General features: G+C 36.7%; 1 protein-coding gene across 2 annotated transcripts in view; it reads right to left on the minus strand.

The window, feature by feature from the left end:
* The window catches only part of ACSS3 (acyl-CoA synthetase short chain family member 3), a 175,008-nt gene that overhangs the window by 137,087 nt on the left and 25,769 nt on the right, over nucleotides 1–12,152 (minus strand). For both annotated transcript variants that reach the window (XR_012518404.1, XM_003927836.4), the window contains exon 2: nucleotides 8,598–8,742. Coding sequence is in view for 1 of the 2 variants with exons in the window: in XM_003927836.4 (XP_003927885.3) it covers nucleotides 8,598–8,742 (145 nt within the window). In the remaining variant the exon portion in view is untranslated. The remainder of the gene's footprint in view (nucleotides 1–8,597; nucleotides 8,743–12,152) is intronic.

The raw sequence follows: 12,152 nt of genomic DNA on the forward strand, positions 1-12,152 counted from the left end.
GACCAGGCACACATGCAGAATAGCTTCCAGAATCTCATGGCACAGACTGTATCTATCCCATCCCTTCATTTCCCACATGCAAATAAATACTGCTGTTCTAAGGGGGTTTAAGTTAAGAGGTGCCTATTCTTTTGTCATCTCCCTGTTTTCAATCTTACTCACTATAGTCCCTTCATCTTCAGAGATGCCAAAGTGATGTCTTTGACAATATGGAGCTTCCTATCATCCTTAGAATCAGATACAGTCTGACCATGCCCTGCAAGGTTCTACGTGATCTGACTCCTGGATAATCCCCTAACCTCATTTTCTACCATTCTCTTCTCATCATCAGTCTCCTGTAATTTCCAACCTTCTGGAGGCTCACACCTGTAATTCCAACACTTTGGGAGGCTGAGGCAGAAGGCTTGATTAAGCCCAGAAGTTTGAGACCAGTCTGAAATACAGCGAGATATCATCTCTGCAAACATAAAATAAAATGAAATAAAATAGACAAATGGGACCTAATCAAACTCCACAGCTTCTGCACGGCAAAAGAAACAGTAGAGTGAATCGGCAACCAACAGAATGGGAAAAAAATTTTGCAGTCTACCCATCTGACAAGGGGCTGATATCCAGAATTTACAAAGAACTAAAGCAGATCTACAAGAAAAAAACAAACAAGCCCATTCAAAAATGGGCGAAGGATATGAACAGATACTTTACAAAAGAAGACATACAGGAGGCCAACAAACATATGAAAAAATGCTCATCATCACTGGTCATCAGAGAAATGCAAATCAAAACCACATTGAGATACCATCTCACACCAGTTAGAATGGCGATCATTAAAAAATCTGGAAACAACAGATGCTGGAGAGGATGTGGAGAAATAGGAACACTTTTACATTGTTGGTGGGAATGTAAATTAATTCAACCATTGTGGAAGACAGTGTGGCGATTCCTCAAGGACCTAAAAATAGAAATCCCATTTGACCCAGCAATCCCGTTACTGGGTATATATCCAAAGGATTATAAATCATTCTACTACAAGGACACGTGCACACGAATGTTCATTGCAGCACTGTTAACCATAGCAAAGACCTGGAACCAACCCAAATACTCAACGATGATAGACTGGATAGGGAAAATGTGGTACATATACACCATGGAATATTATGCAGCCATCAAAAACGATGAGTTCACGTCCTTTGTAGGGACATGGATGAACCTGGAAACCATCATTCTCAGCAAACTGACACAAGAGCAGAAAATCAAACACCGTATATTCTCACTCATAGGCAGGTGTTGAACAATGAGAACACATGGACACAGGGAGGGGAGCACTACACACTGGGGTCCGTTGGGGGGAAATGGGGGAGGGGCGGGTGGGTGGGGAGGTGGGAAGAGATAGCATGGGGAGAAATGACAGATACAGGTGAGGGGACGGAAGGCAGCAAACCACACTGCCATGTGTGTACCTATGCAACAATCTTGCATGTTCTTCACATGTACCCCAAAACCTAAAATGCAATTAAAAAAAAAAGAAATAATAAATAAATAAAATAAAATAAAACACAAATGACCATTAATCACAGGATAAGAAATTCAACTTCATTTGTCATTAGGGGAAAAGAGTTTAAATCACAATGCAATACCATTACACATTCACCATAAAGGGCAAAACTGGAAAGGTCTGTAATTATCAACACTAAGTGTTGACAGCTGGCATTCTCATACACTGCAGATAGGAATATAAATTAGTGCAACAACTCTGGAAAATTGTTTGGCACTACATACTCGTGTCCAATATGTGCATAGCCTGTGTACAATTCATCTTACTCCTAAGCACGTGACCAACACAAATGCATAAATATTGGCAATGAAATTTGTGTTCAAACATGTTCGTAGCAACATTATTTATAATAGCCCCAAACCAGACATTACCCAAATAACCAAACTACGACCTCTTGCAATGAAATGAGTGGAACTCATCAACAGAAAGTTGAGTGAAAAAATCCAGACACAAAAGGGTACACTGTATTATTCAACTTGTATAAAGCTCAAAAGCAGGTAAACCTTCAAATGTCTGAATAGCAATCATATGGGGGCTGAGAAATGACTAAACGGAGACATAACAAGGTCTTCTAGGGACCTGGAAATACTCTGCTTGTCTGCTTATATGGATTTATTCTGTTTGTGAAAATCTAACAAAATTTATTTTTGTGATCTGTTCTCCTATATGAACGTATATATCAATAAAAGTTCAAAAAATTTCATCCTAGGAAATAAATGCATGAACGACTACAACTTCTATCTCATACTAGCATCATTCCCCTATTTACCAAGCATGGAAAGGTAATTTAACTCACAGAGATGCACTTTTTAGTGGCACTGACTATACTATAAATGAAGTTTTTATTGTTTATTTAGGAAATTTAAGGAACAAAAACAAACAACACAAGCTGCTGCATTCTTTCCCCTGAACAGGACAACCATTGACAGGGCTGAATTTCTGCATGTTCTGGTTTTGGTGTCGTTAAGTGTTTTCTTAAGGCAATACTGATGTGACAGATGAAATGTCAGATTATCTTACTCTGACATATGTCTGAGTAGATGGAATACAGACTTTGAAGAAAATATCCCAGAGGGCAGGGGTTGGGAGAAAGAATTATCATGGGACATGGTCCTTGATTTCAGACTAATTTTCTCCTCTAAATTATTTGACCATTATTATTACAACTATTGCCATAATTATATTTCAAAAAATTACCTTAAGACAATAGGCACTTACAGTTTGAATTAAATCAGGAAAATTTAGTACACAATTGGTTCTGTCAATTTTCCCAGTACACATGTATTCATGAAAATTGCTCAAGTGCCCTTCAGGGGTCACATTCTTATTTCATGAATAAATAGATAAAAATACATAATTGTTGAAATAAAAATAGAGTACACTTGCTACACACAGAATTAAATTCAAAACAAAATTAGTGGTCAAAATAAATATGATGATACTTTAAAATGACATGCTCTCTCTCTCTCGCTCTCTCTCTCTCTCTCTCTCTCTCTATATATATATATATATATATATATACGATATACATACACATATAAATAGACTCTCACACATAACTTTTATTTCACTGAGATTTAATATGGCAACAACTAACTTGAAAAGAGCTAACAAGAGCAAGGATACAATGAAAACATACATGTCTTCCATAATGCAGATCTTCTGAGTTATAAGTGTGGGAAATCCAAGCAGGATATACTCATCTTGAACTAGCAAGCTGAATGTAAATAAGTTAAAATCCTTCACAGACAGAATTGGAATTTACTTGGAAAGCAGGCAATTCCATTACTAAGATAATTTAAATCTAAGACGTTTCTGCAATAAAGGAAGCTAGATTCATTTAGAAATTTCAAAAAGTATTTCATTTATTCATTCTTTCATTGAATCATTCTTTATTCAACAACTATTCACTACACGCAAGGGACTGTTCTGCAAATAAAGTCACTGCCCTTTTGGAACTTACATTCTAAAAGAGAAAATGACACTAAAGAAGACAGATAAATAAAATATAAGGAATGATACTGAGTAATCAATGTTGAATTTAAAAAGAAAGTGAAAAAACAAATTTATGAAGTGGTGTGGAAAGGAACATTTATATTTAATATGGTCAGAAAATATCTCACTGAGAACAGAACATTCAAGTAAGATAGACCATAAGATATCTCGAGGAAAAATTATTTCAAGCAGAGGGTAGACAATTAGGATAATTTTAGGCATTGATTCTTCCAGAAATCTCCCTAGAGTCTGTTAACCTCTGATTAACTTGGCTGCCTTGACATGTGTCCCTACAGAATATAACACTAATCCCTATCATGACCCGTATTCGATTATATTGAGATTGCCTGGTCACATGTTTTCTCATCTCCTTGACAATAAGAAATGGGTTCACTTATTTTGTGTATCTTATTCCTATCAGGGTTTGGCATACGAAACAAATATTTATTGAATGAATGATGGATCTTGAACTAGGTCCAAATCTCTGTACAAAAACCTTAATAAAGGGATATTTAAAATATTCTCAGATCTATAGAAAAGATGACAGTTGTAGAAAACCTCTGCTTCTGAATCATTCTGTAAAATTTTCAAATCTTCCATGTTACTAAGACAAGGTAGCCTAAAATGTGTTGGCTCACTAATTAAATAAGAAATGCAAACTAACTTAATCAAGTATTATCTAGTCAGAAACTTCCGGGAGAAATGAAACATGGGAGAGTAAAACAAGTAACGTACGTACAAAGGCACTTCTCTATGTTTGTTCTCAATGGATTTACCCATTAAATCTTTCTTTCTCTGTCTTCTCTACTCAGTAAAATAAAGGCCACAGGGAATCAGAAGCAGGTAATCAAAGCAGCACACAATGCTTCTCTCTCTTTCCTAACAGTTCTTCCTTTAGTACCTTAGAGAAGAAAAGCCTGGGGAATCAGAGGCTGTCAGCAGGTGAGAGAAACAGTCCTTTTATGTACTTTGATGTCAAGCTAAACTGAAACCAGGAAACCAACACAAACACTTAAAGGATTTGAAAGTCCACACTCAATATTAGAAAATCAAGATGAGTTAGCAGAAAAGCTTCTAAGCAAAACATACATGTATAATTGTCATATATACTTAAGTAATTAATTGAAAACCAACAACAGAAAATGAGAATGGCAACAACTCGTCTTGTTTCTCTAAAGCTTTTTCCTTGACTCTGATGTTTATGTATTAACTTCAATATGTGAATATAGGTACTATTTTTACAATATGTAAATAAACTTACATATTTGTATACTAATAAAAATTTGCCAGTATAGTCATGAGAGTTTAGCAATATGCCAAAATCACAGGCACAATTTTTAACCATAGATTAAACCTCTTCTAAAAGCTGAAAATGCAATCCTGAAACAAAACATAGATTAAAATAGGTTTTCAGGAAATCGACATTCTCTTTTTTTTAAAACTATTTACATAAAATGTATATCATATAAAGTATTAAAAATAAGCTAGAAGTGATTTAAAATATATCGCAGACTCCTCAGTGAAGTCCTCCTTGCTTCTCCCAGGCAGAATTAGTGACACTGTCAGCACTTTTAAAATAGCTCTCTATATGTCACTTGGCATTTGATTTTTTTTATTGCATTTTAGGTTTTGAGGTACATGTGAAAAATACGCAAGATTATCTCTTATAATAGAACACAGCCTCATAAGACTAACAAGCTCGTTTGGTAACAGAGGGCCTTTCTTACTCCCAATGTGAGATCTGTCTCTGAATATTTAATTCTAAAAATACAGTTTTCAGTTACAGACTGATAAAAAATACCAAACAACATATTTGCAGCATTATTATGTGTGTGTGTGTGTTGCACTGCCCAGCATTTGAACTCCATTCTTATTAGACTGAAATTCCCCTTGTTTGCATCCTAGAGGGAGACAGGGCCCCAGTTCCTACTATTAAATCAAAAGAAGACAAGAGATTCCTTCCCCATTGACTGTTTTTTTGTTTTTTGTGTTTTTTTTTAATTGCATTTTAGGTTTTGGGGTACATGTGAAGAACATGCAAGATTGTTGCATAGGTACACACATGGCAGTGTGATTTGCTGCCTGGCCCCCCACCTTCACCTATATCTGGTATTTCTCCCCATGCTATCTCTCCCCCCCAAGCCCCCCCCACTGTTCCTCCCCTATTTCCCACCAACAGACCCCAGTGTGTGATGCTCCCCTCCCTGTGTCCATGCATTCTTATTGTTCAACACCCACCTATGAGTTGGAACATGCAGTGTTTGATTTTCTGTTCTTGTGTCAGTTTGCTGAGAATGATGGTTTCCAGGTTCATCCATGTCCCTACAAAGGACACAAACTCATTGTTTTTGGCTGCATAATATTCCATGGTATATATGTGCCACATTTTCCTTGTCCAGTCTATCATCGATGGGCATTTGGGTTGGTTCCAGGTCTTTGCTATTGTCAACTGTGCTGCAATGCACATTCGTGTGCATGTGTCCTTATAGTAGAATGATTTATAATCCTTTGGCTATATATCCAGTAATGGGATTGCTGGGTTAAATGGAATTTCTATTTCTAGGTCCTTGAGGAATCACCACACTGTCTTCCACAATGGTTGAACTAATTTACACTCTCACCAACAGTGTAAAAGTGTTCCTATTTCTCCACATCCTCTCCAGCATTTGTTGTCTCCAGATTTTTTAATGATCGCCATTCTAACTGGCATGAGATAGTATGTCGATGTAGTTTTGATTTGTATTTATCTAATGACCAGTGATGATGAGCATTTTTTCATATGTTTGTTGGCCTCATGTATGTCTTCTTTTGTAAAGTGTCTGTTCATGTTCATGTTTTCAATGGGCTTGTTTTTTTCTTGTAAATCTGTTTTAGTTCTTTGTAGATTTTGGATATCAGCCCTTTTTCAGATGGGTAGACTGCAAAATTTTTTTCCCATTCTGTTGGTTGCTGATTCGCTCTAATGACTGTTTCTTTTGCCATGCAGAAGCTGTGGAGTTTGATTAGGTCTCATTTGTCTACTTTGGCTTTTGTTGCCAATGCTTTTGGTGTTTTGGTCATGAAGTCCTTGCCTACACCTATGTCCTGAATGGTTTTGCCTAGATTTTCTTCTAGAGTTTTTATGGTGTTAGGTCTTATGTTTAAGTCTTTAATCCACCTGGAGTTAATTTTAGCGTAAGGTGTCAGGAAGGGGTCCAGTTTCTTCTTTCTGCACATGGCCAGACAGTTTTCCCAACATCATTTATTCAATAGGGAATCCTTTCCCCATTGCTTGTTTTTGTCAGGTTTGTCAAAGATCAGATGCCTACAGATATGCTGTATTGCCTCTGAGGCCTCTGTTCTGTTCCATTGGTCTATATCTCTGTTTTGGTACCAGTACCATGCTGTTTTGATTACTGTAGCCTTGTAGTATAGTTTGAAGTCTGGTAGTGTGACGCCTCCCACTTTGTTCTTTTTGCTTAGAATTGACTTGGCTATGCAGGCTCTCTTTTGGTTCCATATGAAGTTTAAGGTGTTTTTTTTTTTTTTTTTTTTTTTTTTTCCAGTTCTGTGAAGAAGGTCATTGGTAGCTTGATGGGGATAGTGTTGAATCTGTAAATTACTTTGAGTAGTATAGCCATTTTCACGATATTGATTCTTCCTAAACATGAACACGGAATGTTTCTCCATCTGTTTGTTATTCAATATAGTACTGGTAGTTCTAGCCAAAGCAATCAGGCAAGAAAAAGAAATAAAGGGTATTCAAATAGGAAAGGAGGAAGTCAAATTGTCTCTATTTGCAGATGACATGATTGTATATCTAGAAGACTCCATCATCTCAGCCCAAAATCTCCTGAAACTGATAAGCAACTTCAGCAAAGTCTCAGTATACAAAGTCAATGTGCAAAAATCTCAAGCATTCCTATGCATCAATAACAGACTTAAAGAGGGCCAAATCAAGAACGACTGATTTTGTATCCTGAGACTTTGCTGAAGTTGCTTATCAGTTTCAGGAGATTTTGGGCTGAGATGATGGAGTCTTCTAGATATACAATCATGTCGTCTGCAATTTGACTTCCTCCTTTCCTATTTGAGTACCCTTTATTTCTTTTTCTTGCCTGATCACTCTGGCTTGACTGGTTATTTTCTGTTCCAAAATATCAATAGTGCCAAAATTGAGAAACCCTGCCTTACACCATTCTCTCTCCTTAAATCATATGTAAGTAAAGTTTCACAGTTTGAATAACTTTCCCACAGTCCACAATTTCCAAATACTTTTTATAATTACTTCTGAAACCTTATTTCTACCCTAAAGTTAATAAAAGAGAAAAATAACTCATCTCTTAATATCATGGTCCACCTAAGAACTACACAAATGGGAAAGAGTTCAAAAGAGCAAATAAGCCAAATGAATGAAATATATTCAAAGGAATGTAGTCTAAGAACATATAATAAAGGCCTGGGAGTGTATAAAAGAAAACCAGAACATCCAGGGTGGAAAAAAAAGGGGTTGTGTGCATGGCTAAGAATTTTGGAAAATGAAGCTTGGAAGGAATGCTATGACCAGATTCCAAAGTGTCTTAGATAGCACAGCAGTATGGATTTTACTCTCTGGATAACAGCATTTTTTAAGAAATACATTGTTAAGTGGCATAGAGAAACATGTTGTTTCTTAGGAAGAACACTCTGGTGATCATCTAACATGAGCAGAATCTGGTGACAGGTAAGGCAGTTAGGGGACTCGTTCAAAAATACAAGATCTGGAGAGCAGCCAACGGTGATGGTAATGTGAATGAAGAGCAAAGATCAGAAGAAGATTGACACAGATTCTCAGAATTTGCCATTCTCTCCCTGTAAAATTAGCATTTAGAACTGTAAAACATAAACTGAAGGCTATAAAAACTGTCTACATGAGTTAACAACCTGTATTCATTTCCAGTACGTATCAAAAGTAAAACATGGCAACATATTACAATGCATTAAGAGAATTCAAGTCTCTACAATGAGAATGTATGATATTTAAGTGATTTCTATATGACTTCCAATATATATAAAAAGTTTATGATATTACCTGCTCCAGAACTTCTTTATAGGTAAAGGTTGCTTTAGTGTTTGTAACAGGACTGTCATAGATGATGGCAATCTTATCCCCTTTACCATTTTCAATGTGACGATCAATGGCATTGTAACAAATGTTAAGCATTCCTTCCACAAACCTGAAAAATAATTGAAAAGTAAAAGTGAATGATTGCTTTAAAAGCATATTGTCACTTAACTAAGTTATATTTCTTATTTGATAGAGCTGGCTTTAAAACAATGTTCCTAGTGCATTCTACGTCAGGTAATGACATCTGTAAACTAGATATTTAAAATGGTACACAGGATACTTTTTTATTTTAATAAATATATATTTTGATGTCCACTACTTCCAGCTGATTACTCTGGATTTTATTGCTTAGAATAAAACTAGAGTATAGATCACAAACATCACCCTTTTTACATAGATGAAATAAATTTTAAGTGTAGTGAGAGGCACTGGGGATTGTGAAAGGGCAAATGGCAGATGTGTGATGCAAGTTTTGGTACCTGCTACAAATAGAACAACTTACTGAAAATTATTTTCGCTGAAACAGCTATATTTTTTTATTTCAGTTAACTGCGATGCCTTCAATTTCATGAAGAATAATGTTTCTGCACATTTGAAATGCTTCATAATTTGAACAAAGAAGGGACACTCACATAAAATATTTTTATAAAGCTTTGTAATTCAGTGCTCTTCGTCTCTTAATCAATCAATGTTTTCCTTTGAAAACACAGACATCATGTAGATACATGGAATAACTGTTTAAGGAAATATAACTCATTTTTACAAAAGAAAAGGCTTTATATATGCTTTTTTAGTAAAATGGGGATTAGAATAAAATATGCAAGTATAGTAATGGTCCATTTCTTCTAAAGTCAGACTACCAAATACTGTAACAATGCAAAATAACAGCAAAGTATACTGAAGCAAGAAGAAAAACTCTTTTTAAATAACTGAGTATCAGTTTCAGGTATTTGCTCAAAGAGCCCTGTGTGAAATGAAGCAGTGGATTAAAAGCAGCTATAGAGATAGTGGCAGAAGCATTAAAAAATAATAGCCACAGAAAGCAGCAGGAGGAAGAATCATTTAATCAGGGTCAAATGGCCCTATATATTTCAATAATAGCAAATTTGACTACCTACAGCTAGCACAGAAGTAATTAATATCATGATTCTGATTTCCCATGTGATTGATCTCATGTTTGTTCAAAAATGGTACCTCTTCCCAGTACCCTACTCTTAGCAAAAGTATTTTGCCTCTTCCCCTTGACCCTTCCTCCATAAGTGGAAACTATGTCTCTTGATTTGGGGCCCATCCGTGTACTTGCTTTGGCTCATGCAAGGTCAGTAGACATGATGCAAGCAGAGGCTAGCTTTTCTGCACCTCTACCTTCTCCAGGAACAGCCTCCCAGGGTATAACTGCTCCCTCCTCAACATGGCACCAAGAATGAACATCTGCAGGTGGAAACAGAGCCCAAAAGCAGCAGGGAGTCCACCTCAGCTAGATTCACGTATTGAAGCAATGCTCCCAAACACCCCCAACCTAGATCAGCTGATGCCTTGACAACCTGCAAACACATGGAAATAAACTCTGAATAGTTTGTGCTACAGAGATTTTTCTGGTTCCTGGTTATACAGTATAATTGTAGCCATCAGCATCTAACACACTAACAGGTAAAGTTGTCATTCTGTGGTAGAAATAAGGAAATATGTTTTACAGAATTTCCCACTAAATCTGTGTGTCTATCTTTCTTCCTGAAAAAAAAACAAAACAAACAAAAAAAAAAAACAAAAAAAAAAAAACAAAAAAAAAAACACCACTGACAGGGGAACTATTTACTTGCTAGAATACTTCTTGATAACATTCTCTTTTCCTTTATGACTTCTACTATTCTGTGATCAATATTCAATTATGTTCACGACATTTTGCCCAAAAAAGGGGCTTCCCTCAATTCTACAGAATTCACTTTGTCATTTATTTGCATTATTCTTCTCCTACTTCTTTGCCGGTTCTTTTTCAATACGTTTATGGAATTTTGTTTTCTTCATCTTTTATTGGCTGTGATATCTCACGTTCCATATGCATCCCTTTGCTCACGCAACAGTTTCTCCATGGGTGAAGTCTATACTCTTCTGGTTTCAACTTCCACCTTTATCTCCAACCCTAACCTTCTTTCCTGAGCTCCATACCTTATAGCTGAGAGTCTGCCTGACACCTTTACTTAAAAAGATTAGCATGCCTAATACTATACTTATTTCACCCCACTTCCACCTCCAAAGCCCCATCCCAACTACAAACCTGCTCCTCCTCCTGTTTTCTATATTTCAAGGAAATATGTTGCATCCAGTGGCCTGAATTAGAAACTCCAAAGTCAGATTTGTACCCTCACTCTCCATATTCATTTATATGTAATGTCACATCTGCCTTTATTGTCTCTATAATAGTTTGGTTCTCTCATTGATTACAATGACTACATCCTAATTAATCTCCCTGTTTTAGACTTGACCCCATTCACTCAAGCCACCTCCCTATGCTGCTATAATGGCTTTGCTCAATGTCAATATTAATACGTCCATGGAGGTATTTCAAATGGTGCTCAAAATCATTTAATATGTTTCTATAAAGTTCAAGATAAAAATGATGTATTTGTCGATTAGTGGTCCCCAACCTTTTTGGCATCAAGGATTGGTTTTATGAAGGACAATTTTTCCATGGACCCGGGGTGGGAAAAGGGGATGGTTTCATTTCTATTACTTCATTTCTATTATTACTACATTGTAACATATAATGAAATAATTATACAACTCACCATCATGTAGAATCAGTGGGGGCCCTGAGCTTGTTTTCCTGTAACTAGACAGTTCCATCTTGGGTTGATGGAAGACAGTGACACATCATCACACATTAGCAACTCATAAGGAGCATGCAACCTAAGTCCCTCACATGCGCAGTTCACAATAGAGCTCGCACTCCTATGAGAATTTAACACCACCCCTGATCTGACAGGAGTTGGAGCTCAGGCAGTAATCTGAGCGATGGGGAGTGGCTATAAATACAGATGAAGCTTTGCTTACTCTCCTGCCGCTCACCTCCTGCTGAGTGGCCCAGTTCCTAACTGGCAATGGACTGGTACCAGTCCATGACCCTAGGGCTGGGGACCCCTGCTCTAGATAACATTCAAAACCCATTGATCTACTTTGTTTCATTTCCACTCATCCAACTTCACAACTCCGGGTGTACTGAATTACAAAGTTTGCAGTTCCTTGAATTCAGTCAGCTTCTACTGTGGTTGTCCTTCACTTGACCACCACCCTCCGCAAGTAGTTCCCGTGTAGGTATCTCCAGCATAGTAGTTTTCACATTAACTTACAGTATTGCTCCACTCTGATGTTTGCTTCATTACACTGTAATCTACCTGAAGGTGGAAAGAATGGCATATTCTTCTTGTAGTCTTTAAGACTCAAGACTTAAAGATATACAATGTCCTAGGTTTTTTGCTGTATTTATCAAGATGAGTAGGAAGTATATTTTCTCTGTCTTGT

This window comes from Saimiri boliviensis, chromosome 7 (genome assembly GCF_048565385.1).
Source record: "Saimiri boliviensis isolate mSaiBol1 chromosome 7, mSaiBol1.pri, whole genome shotgun sequence".
NCBI lineage: Eukaryota > Metazoa > Chordata > Mammalia > Primates > Cebidae > Saimiri > Saimiri boliviensis.